General features: G+C 42.4%; 2 protein-coding genes across 8 annotated transcripts in view; both read left to right on the plus strand.

The window, feature by feature from the left end:
• The first annotated feature begins 1457 nt into the window (after positions 1-1457).
• ZNF615 (zinc finger protein 615) lies at positions 1458-19460 on the plus strand. Of its 7 annotated transcripts, none has more exons than XM_007179863.2 (7): positions 1458-1597; positions 6182-6364; positions 6711-6920; positions 8063-8166; positions 10673-10799; positions 11079-11174; positions 15191-19460. In XM_007179863.2, the coding sequence occupies exons 4-7, from the start codon at positions 8116-8118 to the stop codon at positions 17149-17151; spliced, it is 2235 nt and encodes a 744-aa protein (XP_007179925.2). In that variant the 5' UTR covers positions 1458-1597; positions 6182-6364; positions 6711-6920; positions 8063-8115; the 3' UTR covers positions 17152-19460. The 7 variants fall into 7 exon arrangements, with proteins under 7 accessions (XP_007179925.2, XP_057389496.1, XP_007179928.2 ...); XM_007179862.2 differs by lacking the exon at positions 1458-1597 and adding an exon at positions 1613-1644; XM_007179864.2 differs by lacking the exon at positions 1458-1597 and adding an exon at positions 1658-1774.
• LOC103019575 (zinc finger protein 615-like) overlaps positions 10758-19747 on the plus strand; it is a 36887-nt gene continuing 27897 nt past the window's right edge. Inside the window, 2 exon segments of the mRNA XM_057533514.1 lie at positions 10758-10799; positions 11079-11174. The gene's annotated coding sequence lies outside the window, so the exon portion shown is untranslated.

Raw genomic sequence — 19747 nt, forward strand, 5'->3', positions numbered from 1 at the left:
CATGAATTTGAATATTAGTAAGACTGGCATTTTAAAAATTAAGTATTTGCGATTTTTAAAAATAAGTGGCCAGTATATTATTTAGCTATTAAAAATTTTAGGTTGGCCTGGGCTTCCCCAGTGGTGCAGTGGTTAAGAATCCGCCTGCCAATGCAGGGGACATGGGTTCAAGCCCTGGTCCAGGAAGATCCCACATGCCGCAGAGCAGCTAAGCCCATGCGCCACAGCTACTGAGCCTGCGCTCTAGAGCCCGCGAGCCACAGCTACCAAGCCCACGCGCGGCAACTACTGAAGCCCGCACGCCTACAGCCTGTGCTCCGCAACAAGTGGAGCCACCGCAATGAGAAGCCTATGCACAGCAATGAAGAGCAGCCCCCACTCGCTACAAGTAGAAGAAAGCCTGTGCACAGCAACGAAGACCCAACGCAGCCAAAAATTTAAAAATAATAAAAAAAGTAAAAGAAAAAATTAGGTTGGTCATCTTTTTCTTATTCCTTTTAAAATCTCTTTATAACAAATCCTAGTGAGGAATCAGAGAAAGTGGATCTCATATATCGATGGTGGGAATGTAAAATGATCCATTGAGTCTGGAGTAGTTTAGACATTTCTGTTTCAGTACACTCATATCTAACACACACACACACACACACACACACACACACACACACACGGCATTTCCTTTCCTTTTCCTCCATTCTTCCAACGGGTTTAGTTGGAACCACAGTTACGGTGTTACATTACTACGACTTTGTAACGCTATTTGCAACTGACTCACGTAGTGTAACATGATTACTCTTTTTTTTACACAACCTTTTATTCTCCTTGAAGTCATATTTCCCTAATTTTTGACCCTTGGTCTTCAGAGCCCTGCCTTTGTCTTTGGACCCCAAAGGGAAAGCTTCCCCCCTCTGTCATAGGTACGCCCTTCACATTGGGCCCGCCTTCAGTGGCCTTTCCCTCATACATACGAACAGCTTTAGCACGTTCCAGCTGTTTTTATTTCCTAACCTATGGCCGCCATCCCTGTCACGTCAGAGCTTCTCCAAGCCCTGTGCCGTTCAAAAGTCCCTTCAGGCCAATTTCTCTAGAAACTTGGCCCAGATATCCTCTACCGGACAGTTCGCCTTTTCCCAAACGCGAGTTGTGCTGTACGGATTCCTCCACTTCCTGTAAGATGGTTGCGCCCACTGGGCCGTTTCCTAACTTTCGTACAAAGTGGATCAAGGTTACTGCCATTTTAATTTTCTTGCCAGCTCGCAGAAAGGGATTTACCCCCATGCCTTTCTTGTTTGGTGCAAGCTCGAGCTTATGCGCATACGTCCGTTTTTATTAAGGGTTCAGGTGCCCCAAAATTGACAGTTTCGGTGAGCTTCCGTCTTCCCAGCCGTCCCCGCGCACGAGCGCAGAACGGGGCTCTTCGCTCTTCAGACGCCCGATCCCCAAACATGGCCGCGCCCACCGGGCCACGCTAGAGGGCGCGGCCAAGTTACCTCCGAAGAGAAGCCGGAACTTCGGTTGTCTTTTTGCGGCAGAAACATCTCAGACCCTCGTTGGCCACCGTACCGCGGTGATGAGGGAAGCGACGAAGTTCCGCGAAGTAAGTTCAGCCGTGGATGGGTCGCGATCGTCCCTGGAGGAAGTCAAGTTAGTGGCTGGGTCTCTTCGTGGACAGTGGGGTGGGAGGGCCTGTCAGCGTCCGCCTTGGGTGGTGCGTGTGGAATACAAGCGGGAGGACAGCGTGAATGGGTGTTCTTTTCCAGGGGAGCCCTAAAGGGTGGGTAACAGTGTATGTGCGGTTGGGGTACTTCTGGCTTCAATCAGGAGAGTCTCTTGTGCTTAGTGGTTAAAGATCCCTAGAGGTCAACGATTTAGTCCCGAGGGCACGTGTTGGGGTCTTTGCCGTTTACTCTCTATAGGGCTAAGTGATTGCGAACTGGAGGGTGGTGTTTGTCAGTGAATGCTGTTTGTGGTTCGGGTTTTGTTTGGGGCTAAAAGATGGAGTATCTGTTTCGGGATTAATGGACAGGAGTCTCTGAGATTAATCCGGGTGGTGGTAGTAATCATTTGGGGGTACAGATGCGTGTATGGGCTGATACTTTGGAGGCCCGAGTACTTGGCCGCTGCGTGTGTTGAGCTCCAACCTCGGCCTGTATAACAGATGTGATGGACGTTAACGTTACCCTTCTGCCGTTTAGGTCGGTCCGAGTCCCTTCTTCACCACTAGTTTTAAAATCCTCTTTGGCACCCAACATCACCCCGTACTCTTAAACTCTCAGAAATGAAGGTTTTTGGCAAGATGAATGATCCAGAGATCCACCAGATGAATATCTAATAGCAGTATGTTTTACGATACTTAAGATGCAGCTTTTATCCTTTGTCCTGCAAGAGTCCTGCACGTTCCTCTTGGCTATTTCTTTTCAGATTCTGTCTAAAACAAGTAAAATAACATCTCTGTCACCGTGAGTTCTGTTCCCAAAGGACAATGCTTGTAAAATTTTAGTGTATTTCAGTTTTAGGCGTTTATATCATGTCCTTCATATTCATAATTCAGATAAATTGCGTAAATGGTACTATGATTTTCTCTTTCACTTTATTTCATGGAATATAGATTTACAAATTATTTTAAATGAGTGAACTGGTGGTATTATAAGTAGGTTTATATTCAGTGACTGCATACTTTTATATAGACATGAAATATTTAAAATACTTAGGTGTCATTTTTTGGAACATTTTATGATTATGCATTTGCCCATGGATTTGTTCCCTTGCCTTTCATCTCCAGCCTAGACTACTTATTTTAATTGCAATTGTAAACATATTATTATTTGCTAACTCCCGTTTCCTTATAATTTTCTACAACATAAAAGAACAGTTGACTTTATTTATTTATTTATTTTTGGCTGATTTTTTAAAAATTGAAGTATAGTTGATTTACAATATCGTGTTTCACGTGTACAGCACATTGATTCAGTTATACATGTATATATAGATATCTTTTTCAGATTCTTTTCCCTTCTAGGTTATTACAAAATATTGAGTATAGCTCCCTGTGCTATACAGTAGGTCCTTGTTGGTTATCTATATTACATATAGTAGTGTGTGTATGTTAATCCCATCCTCCTAATTTATCCTCTCCCCACGCCCCCCAGCAATTAACTTTAAATATTTATGTTTGGTCACCTTACTAAATTCTTAAACCTACAATATCTTTCTTTCCACCCACCATTTTAGTGTGAAAATTTTCAAACATACAGAAATATTGAAAGGATTTTATATTAACCACCCATATACCTACCACTTAGGCTTTATTATTAATAGTACTAGACTTGCTCTACCAGTTAGTTACCTAACCCTCTGTTCATCCTTCTGTTCATGTATCACTCTTTTGTTGTTGTTGGTTTTGGTATATTTCCAAGTAAGTTGCAGACCTCTACCATTACTTTAAATACTTATTCAATCACATGATTAATTACAGTTCTACTAACAGCCTTTTACTTGTTTCCTTTCTTTATGTAATGAACAGACATCTTATTTACAAATAATTTTGGCCTGGTGTGGAGTGAAAATTAATTTCGGAACGAGATGAATCTGGTTTTTCCGTCCAAATTCTGCCTCCTGCTCATTGTGCAGTTCGTGTGACCTCTTGTCTGTTTCCTTCTTAGAAAAAAAGAAGAGAAAAGCAATTAAAATCTCTCCCTTAGAGTTATTTTGAAGATTAAGTGAAGTAAAATACCTTAAATAATGAACTGTGATGGCAGATGCATAGCATAGCTGAGTAAAAAAGCTGCTAATTTCCCCATATTTGTGACTTTGTGTTTTGTAAAATTTGTATTTATAACTCATTTTCTCTCTCCCTGCTTTCCTCCTTGTTTTCCCTCTCTATTGTTTTTTTTTTTTTTTTTGGAAAGAAAATTTCGAAAGCCGTGAACTTATATTAATGACCATCTACAGCAATTTTATTTGAAGTGTAGAATGCTGATATTTCTCTGATTTTTTTTTCTTCTTTTTTGGCTGCATCAGGTCTTAGTTGTGGCGCAGGCTCTTCGTTGCAGCGTGCAGGCTTCTCTCTAGTTGTGGCCTGCGGGTTTTCTCTAGTTGTGGTGCGCAGGCTCCAGGGCGCATGGGCTCTGCAGTTTGTGGCACGCGGACTCTAGTTGAGGTGCACGAGCTCAGCAGTTGTGGCGCGCGGGTTTAGTTGCTCCGCGGCATGTGGGATCTTACTTCCCTGACCAGGGATTGAATCCGCATCCCCTGCATTGGAAGGCGGAATCTTTACCACTGGACAACCAGAGAAGTCCCCTCTCTGATTTTTAAAATATACATGCTCTTATGAAAAATATAGTGAAGAAAGTAAAAATGACCTGTCAAATATCACACTTTTGCCAATATTTCCCTTTCAGAGATTCTTAGAAATGGATTTTTAGGTTACCAGTTGATAGTTTCATTGATCATTTTCGCTTGAATGTTAAATTATTCCCAGGAAACGTTCTTTTTAAACAGACATTTGACCTGTGTGTGCTTTAGAATCGTATAGAATTTTTCCATTTTAATTTTGTGACCAGCCTCCTGACTAAACAGATGTATAGACATATTAGGCAAATACAATTTGCCTCTCCTTATATTCAAAACTCACCTTTTATTATTATTTTTTCAAACTGCATTGCAGTGGGTAATGTATCCAAACTCAGATTCTCAACCCTGCTATTATAGTGTGAAAACAGCCTAAGACAATAGTCAACAGATGCGTCTGGCTGTGTTCCCATAAACCTTGATTTGTAAAAACAGGTGGTCCAGGCCCTGGACAGTCTGTTACTGACTCTTGATTTAGATGATCATATGGCTTTTCTGCTTCAATTCAGGGTTGGACACCTGGAGCCCATGGATTAACTCTGGTTCAGTGCCTGTTTTTGTTAATAAAGTTTTATTGGAACCTAGCACACCTATTTTTTTGTTTTTTAAATACGGCTGTTTTTTGGCCACATTGCATGGCATGTGGAACTTCCCCAACCAGGGATGGAACCCGTGCCCCCTGCCGTGGAAGCATGGACTCTTAACCACTGGACCGCCAGGGAAGTCCAAAAGTATGACTGCTTTTGAGCTACAGTGGTAGAGTTGAGTAATTGCCACAGAAGCCATGTACATTACATTTTCTGTCTCTTTTAACATAGAAATTATGTATGTTTTTAAAAGTTATTAGTTTTATTCTGACAACAGAGATTACAAATAATATACAGCCTTTATTTGTCAAAGTGTTACTGTAATTAGTACTTTTATACTCTATCTATACAGAGATCTTAGAACACTCATTCGTTTACCCACCTCATAATTTATACACTATCATGGTAAATTTTAACTCTATTTTTTTTTAATTTATTTGTTTATTTATTTTTGGCTGCATTGGGTCTTCATTGCTACACGTGGGCTTTCTCTAGTTGCGGCGAGCAGGGGCTACTCTTCCTTGTGGGGCATGGGCTTCTCACTGCGGTGGCTTCTCTTGTTGCGGAGCACGGGCTCTAGGCACGTGGGCTCAGTAGTTGTGGCTCGCGGGCTCTAGAGAGCGGGCTCAGTAGTTGTGGTGCACAGGCTTAGTTGCTCCGCGGCATGTGGGATCTTCCCGGACCAGGGCTCGAATCCATGTCCCCTGCATTGGCAGGTGGATTCTTAACCACTGCGCCACCAGGGAAGTGGTGGTTAACTCTCTATATTTTTAAAACCTCCTGAGATATGATCATTTTCCCAGCTTGTACTCACTTAGACTTAACTGCTTATTTACCAGTTTAGTTCCTTTTCATTCCTTGGTCCTCTGCTTACATTGGAGGACCCTTTCCTTTTGCTTGAAGAACATGTGCATTTGCTGTATTACAGGTCTTCTGATGAAGAATTCTCTCTGGTTTTGCCTGAAAATGTTTTTTTTTTTTTTAATTGAAGTACAGTTGATTTACAATGTTGTGTTAGTTTCCGGTGTACAGCAAAGTGATTCAGTTGTACGTACATATATATCTATTTTTTTTTCAGATTCTTTTCTCCTACAGTTTATTACAAAATACTGAATATAGTTCCCTGTGCTATACAGTACGTCCTTGTTGGTTATCTGTTTTATATATAGTAGTATGTATATGATAATCCCAAACTCCTAATTTATCCTTCTCCCCCCCGACCCCTGAAAATGTTTTTATTTCAGTTTTATTCCTAAAGGATTTTTTGGCTGAGAATCCTTTATAGGTTTATGCTTATAATACTCTTATCGAGGATCAAGAAGTGGATGGTAATGAGAAATAACATGACGGTGCTTCTTATTTGCTTAACATGATGTTCTTCAAATTTGAGTGTGTGAACCCTGGGATGTAAAAAGACTTTTGAAGAGGTACGTGGATGCACGTGGTTTAAAAGAAGAAAAATGTGTATATCCTATCTGTGTGTCCTCTTTCCTAAAGTTGATCTACCTGTGGATTTCCCTGCCAGTGGGGCATTGTGCTGTGCTGGTTCTCCTTCCCACATCCCCTTTCACAGTCTTACTGCTTCCACTTTACAAGAGAAAGGTGTACTTCCCAAATATTCGGAATGTTGTGTTTTATTGGCCCAGATGTAAAAGCTTCTTAATAAAAGGACCAATCGATCTTTGGGGGCCTTAATTTAAGATGAGTGGCCAGCAACACTGACAGCATCTGGGCCGAAAGAGAATGTGCCACTCAGAGTAATTTGCTCTTCAGCCCACAGATGCTGGCTCCCCAGGAACAAGAGGGATCAAAGGAAAGAAGGAGGAAAAGATTCTGAGACTTAAGTACTGTCAGTTCTGGAGACATCCTTGATTGGAGACTGAGATTTTTGAACAGAAATGTAGAGCTGATCCAGAAGAGCTAAAGACAGCATCCCAGTTTGCAGCCACTTCCCAAAGTCAGAAGAAAATGATCCAGGCCCAGGTGACTTTTGGTTTCTTTTATTCTTTCTTTATTCCCCAGTGGCTTTGCCTGTAAAAATCAGTGCAGCTAAGTAGAAAAGTTTAAATGGATCCTAGCAGGATCTGGAGAAATCTTGGTGAAGTTGGATCAGGAATATATTATTCATAGGATTCATATTCCGTGACTCGTGTTGGGATATAATATGTGAATGTGCAAAATCCTGTGAGTTATATTAGCTGTCAATTTTTGTGTAATATCTCTGACAGCCATCACAAGAGAATCATAAGTTACATGTCAGGCAGTACTACAAACTGTTTCTACTCCCAGCACTTCTGGCACCAAATGTGTGGATCTTTCCAGACCAACAGTCACTTCTCCAACTCTAGATACCAGCTGAGCGTCTACAATTTAATTCAATTCTGACATTAACTACTGCAGTTACTGTCAGTCTCCACAGGTTTAAGGGCTCAATCCCACAGGACTGCCCTCACTTTGGATGCCAAGTATTGGCTGCCCACAGTACCCATACTTCTGACTTGGCTGCAAATCGGGGGTTCCCGAAATCCCTTCCTCAGGTTCGATAGTTTACTACAACGGTTCACATAACTCAGGAATAGACTTTGCTTACCTATACTGGTTCATTATGAAGGATACAGCTTGGGAAGAGCCAAATGGAAAGATACTTAGGCAAGATATGAGGGAAGGGACAAGGACCTTCCATGCCCTCTCTAGGAGTGTCACACCCCCAGCGCCTAGATGTGTTCACCATCCCGGAAGTGCTCTGAGCCCTGTAGTTTAGGGTTTTTTTTATGGAGGTCTCATTGGGTAGGTGTGGTAGATTAAATCAATGGCTATTGTTGATTGGCTCAGTTTCCAGTCCCTCCCCCCTCCCTGGGGACTAGAAGTGGGGCTGAAAGTTCCAACCCTCTAATCACAAGGTTGGTTCCCTGGGCAACCAACCCCCATCCTGAAACTCTCTCGGGGTCCACCAAGACTCACCTTGCTAGCATAAACTCAGGTATGTTTGAAAGGGACTTGTTATAAATAACACAGAATGCCCCTTACCTCTATTACTTAAAAAACTCCAAGGGTTTAGGAGCAATTGTGTTAGAAACTGGGGCTGAAGACCAAATATATGTTTCTTATTATATCACATATCATAGGGATCAACTGTGAGGAAAAAGCAGACCAGTTCCTTGAGGGATGTTAATGTTTCATGGCACATGGGTCTCAAGTTCACATAGGACTTCGACGGTTCTCCATAGAGGTGATGTGTTGGGTCCTTAACTGCAGTCCTTGACGGTCCTTACTTTTTTTTTTTTTTATAAATTTATTTATTTTTGTTTATTTATTTTTGGCTGTGTTGGGTCTTCGTTGCCGTGCACAGGGTTTCTCTAGTTGCAGCGAGCGGGGGCTACTCTTTATTGCCGTGCGTGTGCTTCTCACTGCGGTGGCTTCTCTTGTTGCAGGGCACGGGCTCTAGGGCTTCAGTAGTTGTGGCACGTGGGCTCAGTAGTTGCGGCTCACGGACTCTAGAGCACAGGCTCAGTAGTTGTGGCACATGGGCTTAGTTGCTCCACAGCATGTGAGATCTTCCCGGACCAGGGATCGAACCTGTGTCCCCTGCATTGCCAGGCATATTCTTAACCACTGTGCCACCAGGGAAGTCCCTGTCCTTACTTCTTATAAATGTAAAAACATGTTTCCTACTGCTGTTTCCTCATTTCATCTAATATGATATTAACCCCACTTAATGATATAAACACATATATGTGCATTGTCTCTGTCCATATATATATATATATATTCTTTAAAGAATAGTTTTCTTGGGATTCCCTGGTGGCGCAGTGGTTGAGAATCTGCCTGCCAATGCAGGGGACACGGGTTCGAGCCCTGGTCTGGGAAGATCCCACATGCCGCGGAGCAACTGGGCCCGTGAGCCACAACTACTGAGCCTGCGCATCTGGAGCCTGTGCTCCGCAACAAGAGAGGCCGCGATAGTGAGAGGCCCGCGCACCGCGATGAAGAGTGGCCCCCACTTGCCGCAACTAGAGAAAGCTTTCGCACAGCAACGAAGACCCAACACAGCCAAAAATAAATGAATAAATAAATTAAAAAAAAAAAAGAATAGTTTTCTTATAAATTTGATCATCTTATAATCTTTTTTTTGGACTTTTTATTCTTTTTTTGTTTTTTAATTTTTTTATTGAAGTATAGTTGATTTACAATGTTCTGTTAGTTTCTGGTGTACAGCAAAGTAATTCAGTTATATGTATTCATATTCTTTTTCATTATGGTTTATTACAGGATATTTTTTTTTCTTTTTTTATTTATTTATTTATTTATTTATTTATTTATTTATTTATCCATTTTTGGCTGTGTTGGGTCTTCGGTTCGTGCGAGGGCCCTCTCCAGCTGCGGCAAGTGGGGGCCACCCTTCATCGCGGTGCGGGGACCGCTCTTCATCGCGGTGCGCGGGCCCCTCTCCATCGCGGCCCCTCCCGTCGCGGGGCACAGGCTCCAGACGCGCAGGCTCAGCAATTGTGGCTCACGGGCCCAGCCGCTCCGCGGCACGCGGGATCCTCCCAGACCAGGGCCCGAACCCGCGTCCCCCGCATCAGCAGGCAGACTCCCAACCACTGCGCCACCAGGGAAGCCCTATTACAGGATATTGAATAAAGTTCCTGATCATCTAATAATCTTTTATGCTTTATACGTGTTTTGTACAGTTTTTTTTTCTTCTTCTTCTTTTCTTTTTTTTTTTTTTTGGCCACATGGCTTGTGGGATCTTAGTTCCCCAACCAGGGATTGAACGTGGGCCACCACAGTGAAAGCACCGAGTCCTAACCACTGGACCGCCAGGGAATTTCCTGTACAGTTTCTCTTATTTTGTTTAGTATATTGACCACTGAAATTAGTATGTATTTTCTTCATCTACTTGTAAGTAGCATATAGTTTGATATTAGTGAATGCTTGTGAGATAGCAGAAAATATGTATTGGTCTCTGCCCCCTGTTCCTGGCACAGAGCTCCTAAAACCCTTGTGATTCCCTAAGTGATAAGAACACTAGGGGTATCTCCTGTTCTAATATTGGTCTTTGACCTCTGTTCCTGACACAGGGCCCCTGAAACTCTTGTCATTTCCTGGGTGACAGGAGTGACTTTGTTCTACCGAGGTGACTCTGAGTGAGCTCCTGGATGAGGGCTGGTAACCAGAAAGACCAAGCCATGATGAGAAGCTTGGCATTTTTTTTTTTTTAAAGAAATCGCCTAAATTTTTATTTATTTATTTATGGCTGAGTTGGGTCTTCGTTTCTGTGTGAGGGCTTTCTCTAGTTGCGGCAAGTGGGGGCCACTCTTCATCGCGGTGCGCGGGCCTCTCACTATCACGGCCTGTCTTGTTGCGGAGCACAGGCTTCAGATGCACAGGCTCAGTAGTTGTGGCTCACGGGCCCAGCCGCTCCGCGGCATGTGGGATCTTCCCAGACCAGGGCTCGAACCCGTGTCCCCTGCATTGGCAGGCGGATTCTCAACCACTGCGCCACCAGGGAAGCCCAGAAGCTTGGCATTTTTAACCCTGCCTTACGCATCTATTCCATCTGGAAGACAGCACCGTATCATAGTATTTTACTAGTATTCTTATTCTATCAGAGCGTAAGACGGAAAAAACCCACCAATTTCCTATATGGCAAAAGTGAGCAGAATAATTTCCTTTACATTTTTCCATGTCACCCAAAGAACATCACTTGGCTAAACGTGACTGTGTTATGACAGGAATCCCTGACGTATGACGACGTGACTATGAAGTTCACGTGGGAGGAGTGGCAGCTCCTGGACCCCGATCAGAAGGACCTGTACCGGGATGTGATGCTGGAGAACTATAGCAACCTGGTGTCCGTAGGTGAGGACAGCTCCCCTGGGTCCCTCAGAGGGTGCCCGTCAGTGACCATTCCATTCTCAGCCTCTTAACTCTTCAGACTAACTGCATTCCTCTGGACGGTCGAGTCTCAGATCCTTCTCTTGCCCCAGACTAGAGGGTATAATCGCCCCTCTCCTGAGAGAAAAGCCTTGAGGTTACAGATGTGAAACCTGTTTATTCCCTCCATGTACCATTATCCCTTCCTGCCGTATCCCAGCCCAGTTCGATATGTCTAATTCTTCTATCATTTTTCATGAACAGGGTATCAAGCCAGCAAACCAGATGCTGTCTCCAGGTTGGAGCGAGGAGAACAACTGTGGCCAGTAGAAGATGACAGCCATGGTCGAATCTGTCCAGGTGAGTGGGTGAGACCCAGCAAGGTGGGCAGCCAGAGAAGTCGAACTCTGGTCAGGAGAGAAGGTGTCAGAGCTGTGATAGTGTCTGAGGAAACATAAACAGCCCTATCACGTACCTCTCTTCCTGTATAAGAACTCTTTCTTTGTGGAAGTTAAGAGGAAAATATATCCCTTTGTTTTCTTCTGAGATCTTATCCCTGCTTATTTCTAAACCATGAGTGTGTGTGTGTGGTTTTTTTTTATTGTGTCTTTATTATTTATTTATTTATTTTATTTCAGTTTTAAATTTTTGGCTGCGTCGGGTCTTAGTTGCGGCACGCAGGATCTTCGTTGCGGCACACGGGCTCTTTGTTGTGGTGTGCAGGCTTCTCTCTAGTTGTGGCTTGCGGGTTTTCTCTCCTCTAGTTGTGGTGTGCAGGCTCCAGGGCACGTGCGCTCTGTAGTTGTGGCATGCGGGCTCCAGAGCTAGCGGGCTCTGTAGTTTGCAGCACGCGGGCTCTAGTTGAAGTGCGCGAGCTCAGTAGCTGTGGCACTCGGGCTTAATTGCTCCATGGCACATGAGATCTTAGTTCCCTGACCAGGGATCGAAACCACTTCCCCTGCAATATAAGGTGGATTCTTTACCACTGGGCCACCGGGGAAGTCCCTGATCCCCACTTATTTCATATGCATCTTATTTTTGTTTGTTTGCATAGTTTTCTTCTTCCTTGGATTTTCAAATCTTCCTCTCCTTCGTCTACCATCACAAGATCTCTGTCTGTGTTACCGCCTCTCTTGCTGAGATATCCCACTTTCCAGGCCTCTCTGGAAAGAGAACTTTGAGTTCATCATACTCTTCTTACCACTGTACCTTCTTCCTGCCGTATGAGGAAATAACGATTTCCCACCATAACAGGCAACCCCACCTTGGATGCTGTGTCCCCATGATAACCTGGTTTTTGCTGTGCATTTGTGTGGTTCTTTGGTCCCCACCCCCTTCCAGGGTTTTCCATACTTTCATTTCCATTTTCTTCTCAGTTCTCATAAGTCTTAAAAGTTTCTTCCATTCCCATGGGTTAACCTCTTCTGTTCTCTGAAAGAGACACCCCCAAATTGACTTCTCTCTGAATATTGTCTAATGTACAATTTCTTTCTACGTATTTTAGTCTTCATCATGGCAGCTGGCCTGTGACTTCCTATTTTGTGTGTTAGAACAGAAATCTTCTCTCCATCCTTTTAAAAATTGAGGTTCTCTTTCAGTTCTACACATTTAAAAGAAAAACATGTCTTAGTGTAAAAATTGCTGTAAGGAAAATTAAAGCAGCTAATGGAAGAGTGGGTGTTGGGGCTTGGAACTGCCCTTTTGGAATGGGAGTGGCTCTCTGATAAGGTGCCTTTGAGCACATAGATGAGGGATATGAGTAATCTTCCTGGGTGAGGAGTTTTCCAAATGTGAGACAGTGGGAGGTTGAAAGACCTGAATCTGGAATGTGTTTGAGGAACTTCGAGGAAACTTACATGGGTAGAAGGGACTGAGCAAGAGGGAAAATTACTGGAGTTAAGGGTAACAGGGTAGTAGCTGGGGGTTTTGGTACATAGGTCACAAACTGCCTATCAAGGGCATTCAAGACCTTGCTTCTTTTCTGAATAAGTTGAGAAAATGGGATTTTGAGTAGAGGAGTGGCATTATACAATTTTTAAAGTGGATCACTTTGCCTACTTTATAGAAGGTAGACATTATTGGGGAAGGGAATGTACTTTTATACTCTTGGTTACAATGTGTGACAATAAAATAATACAGATTAAAGTCATCAAAGATCAAATGTGCATGGGAAAGACTCCAGGAGAGGCTGCACACAAGCTTCCCGGTTGTCCTCTACCAGTGGAGTCATGTGAACAGTGCTGAATTTTCCCAGCAATGATGTTTGAATGTTTGACAACATGTGTGAAGTGTTACCAACCAGGGAAGCTCACCCAAGCTTGGTGCCTCTAGACCCCAGAATCAGAATGTTACAGTGTTGTCCAAAGCCTCAGGCATACAAAAATGGGCATCTACCACAAATCACATTGTTAGCATAGACTCTATGATATGTCCTAAGACCTCATGCCTAAAAAGACATTCTCATCAGGTGGAATATTCCAGGGACTCAGAGGTTATCCTCTGAGGGCCAGTCCTTTCTTTGCAATGTTCAGGGATGGAGTAACTGCATATCATCGTTCCCTTTTTGTGTAGGAACATAGGAGAATATGTTCCAAGTAGAGTATTAGTTCGGAGTGTTGGTTACAGAAGATTTTATCTATATTTGATGTTAGTGTTAGTGCTTTGCTAGAGTTAGGTAAATGGTGGTCTGCAGAATGAAGAAGAGGGCAAGTTGTTGGAGTATGATAAACCTCAATAGTTTATCACATTTACCTTGAAATCAGATGCTAAGGAGACACATTCTTACTTGCCATTGTATTTGTTCTATACACCTGGGTCTGCAAGTTTGCACCTGATCACAATTGTCAATGTTTGGTTCTTTTCAATGTACTTGATTGAATTTTCAAACTCTACATGTGGAAATGGCTAAAGCCTTTGCCCTGTGCCTTGAGCTTTTATTATACATGTTTCCAAACATAATCTTATCCAGTACTCTGTCTTTGAATACTCTGGTTCTTTTTAAAAATTTTTATTTTATATTGGAGTACAGTCGATTTACAATGTTGTGTTAGTTTCAGGAGTACAGCAAAGTGAATCAGTTATATATATATATATATATATATATATATATATATATATATATATATATATATATATATATACATACACATACATATATATATATGTTCTTCTTCAATAATCTGTCTATGTTGATGCTATCCACATTGCTATTTTCAGATAAGACCTTTTGAAACATTTATATATTCAACGTGTTTCTTCATGTTTGTATTCAGACAAGTAATAACCTCCTTAAGCTTTGTTTCACAATGTGTGCTAGATTTTCCTCTCATTCTGGACTTCAGTAATATTCTTCACATTATTAAGAGGCATTCCACCTACCCAGTGGCTGAAACCACATAATTCTTGGAATAATCCTTGAGTCTGAGCCTCTTCCGTGCTTCTCCCATTAAGTCCAGCAGTGAACCTTGTCTTTTCTTTGAACATATCCTGATTTCCTCCACCTCTTACATATTCATTGCTCCTTTAACCGTGATTCACAGACTGCAATTGCCTTCTTTATTCCTTTGCTTCAGTTGTCTATGCCCAGAATTAAACCTGGGTGTCCTACAAATTTAACTCATTTCTGATACTATCTACGTGGAAATAGTGTCAGATCCTACAAGTTAAGGGTTCAGTCCCACAAGATTGTCCCCATGTCAGATGTCAATTGCAACTCCAGATTGTTACCTGTGCTTCTGACCAACTGGCTATAAATTGAAGGTTCTCATGACCCCCTTCTTGGGTTCAATTAATTTGCCAGGGTGGTTCACAGAACTCAAAGAAACATTTACTTATGTTTACCAGTTTACTATAAAGGATACAGATGAATAGCCAGAGGAAGAGGTACATAGGGCAAGGACTGAAGGATTCCTGAATGCAGAAGCTTCTGTCCCCATGGAACTGGGGAGCACCACCCTCCTCGCACATGGATGTGTTCACCCATCCAAAGGTTGAGCAAATCTTGTTAAGAGTTTTTATAGATTTTTAATCTCTAGGCCCTCTCTCCTTTCCCAGATGCTGCTGGGTGGAGCTGAAAGTTCCAACCTTCTAATCACTTAGTCTTTCTGGTGATCAGTCCCATCCTGAGGTTATGTAGGAACCCTATGCTAAGTCACCTCATTAGCATAAACTCAGTATTGAAAGATACTCCTGTCACTTAGGAAATTACAAGGCTTTAGGAGTTCTGTGGAGGAAGACCAAATATATTTCTTATTATATCACACATAGAATTGTCACTAAATAGTTACTTCACATGAAGGCATTTTTTGAAACAGTTTTCTTTCCAAATTAAAATTATGACAGATTGTGGAATGATTCCTTGTTCTCTTCTTTCCTAGAAATCAGGAAAGTTGATGACCCTCTGCAGCATCACTTGCCAAATCACAGCATTCAAAATACTGTGGAACAATGCTGCGAACATAATACATTTGCAAATATTGTTAATCAGAACGAAACTCGTTTCCTATTAAAGCAAAATTGTGATATGTTTGACTTAACTGAAAAACCTTTAAATTCAAATTTAAGTTTTGAAAACCAGAAGAGAAACTGTAACTTAGAGAACTCTGCTGAGTTTAATGGAGATGGGAAATCCCTTCTCCATGCTAACCACGAGCAATCTTTTACTGAAATTAAATTTCCTGTAAGTGCAAAACCCATCAACAATAACTCCCTGTCCACTAAGCAACAGAGAACTCACAACATAGAGAAAGCCCATGTATGCAGTGAGTGTGGGAAAGCCTTCTTCAAGATGTCTCAGCTCTTTGATCATCAGAAAGTTCATACTAGAGAAAAACCTCATGGATGCAGTCTGTGTGGGAAAGCCTTCTCCAGAAAATCCAGGCTCACTGAACATCAGAGAACTCATACAGGTCTGAAACATTATGAGTGCACTGAATGCGATAAAACCTTCTTCGAGAAATCGCAGTTCAAGATACATCAGAAAAGTCATATGGGAGAGAAACCTTACACATGTAGTGAATGTGGGAAAGCATTCACCAAAAAGTGTCGGCTCATTTATCATCAGCGAACTCATACGGGAGAGAAGCCCCATGGATGCAGTCTGTGTGGAAAAGCCTTCTCTACAAAGTTCAGTCTCACTACACATCAGAAAACTCATACAGGAGAGAAACCTTACATATGCAGTGAATGTGGAAAAGGCTTCATCGAGAAGAGGCGTCTTATTGCACACCATCGAACTCATACAGGTGAGAAACCCTTTATATGCAATGTATGTGGGAAAAGTTTCACCTTGAAGAACAGTCTTATCACTCATCAGCAAACTCACAGAGAAGAGAAATTGTATATGTGCAGTGAATGTGGGAAAGGCTTTTCAATGAAGCACTGCCTCATCGTACATCAGCGAACTCATACTGGAGAGAAACCCTATACATGCAATGAGTGTGGAAAAGGCTTCACCTTGAAAAGCCCTCTCATCAGACATCAGCGGATTCATACAGGGGAGAAACCCTATGTATGTAGTGTGTGTGGAAAAGGCTTCACCATGAAGAGTGATCTTATTGTACATCAGCGAACTCATACTGCAGAGAAACCCTATGTATGCAGTGACTGTGGGAAAGGCTTCACTGTGAAGAGCCGCCTGATTGTACACCAGCGAACTCATACAGGGGAGAAGCCCTACGTGTGCAATGAATGCGGAAAAGGCTTTCCAGCCAAGATCCGGCTGATAGGACATCAGCGAATTCATACAGGAGAGAAACCATATGTATGCAGTGAATGTGGTAAAGGCTTCACAGAGAAGAGTCATCTCAACGTACACCAGCGCACTCACACAGGAGAGAAACCCTATGTATGCAATGAATGTGGCAAAGGCTTAACTGGGAAAAGCATGCTCATCGCACATCTGCGAACTCATACTGGAGAGAAACCATATATATGCAATGAATGTGGCAAGGGCTTCACCATGAAGAGTACTCTGGGTACACATCAGCAAACTCACACTGGAGAGAAACCGTACAAATGCAACGAGTGTGGTAAAGCCTTTAGGAAGAAGACATGCCTCATACAACATCAGAGAGTTCACTCAGGAAAAACTTCCTTTGCATGTACTGAATGTGGAAAATTCTCTTTGCGCAAAAATGATCTCATTACCCATCAGAGAATTCACACAGGAGAGAAGCCATATGAATGCAGTGAATGTGAGAAAACCTTCACCACAAAGTCAGGGCTCAATGTTCATCAAAGAAAGCATACAGGAGAGAGGCCCTATGGATGCAGCGAGTGTGGGAAAGCTTTTGCCCACTTGTCAATCCTTGTTAAACATAAGAGAATTCATAGGTAGTCACTCTGGGGAAGCCTGTTGCCAGTTGTACTCAAGATAACAGTATGCAGAGAAGAATAACAATGCAAAGAATGTGGTGTTATCTTTAGTGATCAATTGCCTCATATTTTATGTTGCTGAAAAAATTTACAAGACAACTTAGACACAATCAGCCATGGTGAAAATGTTTTAGGACATTTTATTGTCTAAAAAGTGTATACTGAGGGCTTCCCTGGTGGCGCAGTGGTTAAGAGTCCGCCTGCCAATGCAGGGAACACGGGTTCGAGCCCTGGTCCAGGAGGATCCCACATGCCGTGGAGCAACTAAGCCTGTGCACCACAACTACTGAGCCTGCACTCTAGAGCCTGCGAGCCACAACTACTGAGCCCGCGTGCCACAACTACTGAAGCCCGTGTGCCTAGAGCCCATGCTGCACAACAAGAGAAGCCACTGCAATGAGAAGCCTGCGCACCGCAACGAAGAGCAGCCCCCGCTCTCCGCAACTAGAGAAAGCCCGCGCACAGCAACAAAGATCCAACACAGCCAAAAATAAATAAATAATTTTTTTTAAAAAAGTGTATACTGAGATAAAGCCTAAGAATGTGAAAGACTAGGAAAGACTTTATTGGTAATAGACTCTATCATATGTGGTCATCATAGATCATGAGTGAATGAATATTTCTAATTGGTAGGAATATAATTGTGGGAAAGCCTTTGCCCAGAAGTAACACCTCAAGAGATGTCAGTTAACACTAGAGAAGTACTTTCCTAATGGTGATGAATATGGCAGGGTTTGCAGTAATAAATATTGCCTCATCATTTGCCAGGAAATCTGTGCAATAACACTTTCAGTATGGTGGCCTTTAACAAAATATCAAACAACTTAATGAAGGAAAGAAGCCTTGGAGAAATGATGAATGAGAACATTGTGTTACAGGTCTAAACTTAAGGGATAATACACCTCACAAACAACTGGAGAAAGGATACCTTCAGCCGTATTTCTAGATGCCTTGTCATTGATCTTATAAATTTTACATAGTGGCAGTTACTATCATCATGGATTAAATTTTAGTATATACGGTGCAGGAGTGTTCAATTATCTAATTAACTTTTGCATTTCTTTGGTTCCAAGTTTAAGTGTTATTTCAGAATATTTGAAGTACTTCAGAATGAAACAATATATTCATTTCATAAGTATAAGTCAACATATTTGGTGTGTTTAACCAAGTTTATAAGTAGCAGCAGGGGGGTTATAAAATTAATATAAATGTGATGTTTTTATAACTTTTAATTTTTAAGTAAGTTTAGAATCACAAAAACTGAAATATTCCAGAGATTTCCTAAATCACCTTCAGTCCACTATTCCCAAAGGTAAAACCTTATATAACCACACAGTTTACTATCAAATAGAGGAAAGTGAAATTGTAACAGTGCTGTTAACTACAGGGTTTATTTCTATTGCACCAGTTTTAACATGGTTTTTAAATACCGCCTTAAACTTTATCACATATGTAGGTTCCTGTAACCAACACCCCAGTAAAACTTCAGAATGCTTTGTCAACACAAACTCCCTCATGCTACATCCTCATTGTCACATCCTTTCCCCGACACTAATCCTATAATTTTGTCATTTATAGAATATTAGAAAAATAGAATCGTTTAGGATGTATCCTTTTGAGGTTGACTATTTGAGCTTGTGAAATTGTAGAAAATAGACATATTGGTCTCTGCCCCCGGTTTCTGGCACAGAGCTTCTGAAACCCTTGTAAATTCCTGCATGATAAGAGCATGTGGAGCATCTCTTGGTCTATTAATGGGACTCTGGGTGGGCTCATGAATGGCTCCTGGATGGGTGCTGGTCCCCAAAAAAAGACTTGGAATTTTCAGCCCACTCCCCATCCTCCGGAGAGGGGAGAGGGGCTAGAAATGGAGTTACTAATTGATCATGCCTAACGTGAGGAAGCGTCCATAAAATCCCAACAATAGTAGGGGCTGTGGAGAGCTTCCAGAAGGGTGAACACATTGAAGTACAGGGAGTGTTAATACACCCCCAGCTCTATGCGGACAGAAGCTCCTGTGCTTAGAACACTCCCAGATCTCACTCTGTTTCTCCTCAGCTTGTTGTTCATTTCTGTCCTTTATCATGTCCTTTAATAAACTAGTAAACACAGGTAAGTGTTTCCCTGAGTTCTGTGAGCCACTCTAGCAGATTAACCAAACCCGACAAGGGGCTCACGCAAACCTCCAATTTGGAGCCAAGTCAGACAAGTTGTAGGTAACTTGGGGACCAGCTATTTGCGATTAGTATCTGAGGTGGGGTGGGAGCAGTTGTGGGACTGAGCTCTTTTTTTTTTTTTTTTTTAAAGGATTTTCTTTATTTATTTATTTATTTATTTATTTATTTGTTTATTATTTTTGTCTGTATTGGGTCTTCGGTTCGTGCGAGGGCTTTCTCCAGTTGCGGCAAGCGGGGGCCACTCTTCATCGCGGTGCGCGGGCCTCTCTCCACCGCGGCCCCTCCCGCTGCGGGGCACAGGCTCCAGACGCGCAGGCTCAGCAATTGTGGCTCACGGGCCCAGTCGCTCCGTGGCATGTGGGATCTTCCCAGACCAGGGCC

Source organism: Balaenoptera acutorostrata, chromosome 19, assembly GCF_949987535.1.
Source record: "Balaenoptera acutorostrata chromosome 19, mBalAcu1.1, whole genome shotgun sequence".
Taxonomy (NCBI): Eukaryota; Metazoa; Chordata; class Mammalia; order Artiodactyla; family Balaenopteridae; genus Balaenoptera; species Balaenoptera acutorostrata.

Coding starts and splice junctions, on each gene's coding strand:
- ZNF615 (XM_007179863.2), top strand. CDS start 8,116: ATGGCACATGGGTCTCAAGTTCACATAGGACTTCGACGGTTCTCCATA. Junction 8,167..10,672: donor TTCGACGGTTCTCCATAGAG/GTGATGTGTTGG, acceptor GTGTTATGACAG/GAATCCCTGACGTATGACGA. Junction 11,175..15,190: donor CCATGGTCGAATCTGTCCAG/GTGAGTGGGTGA, acceptor CTTCTTTCCTAG/AAATCAGGAAAGTTGATGAC.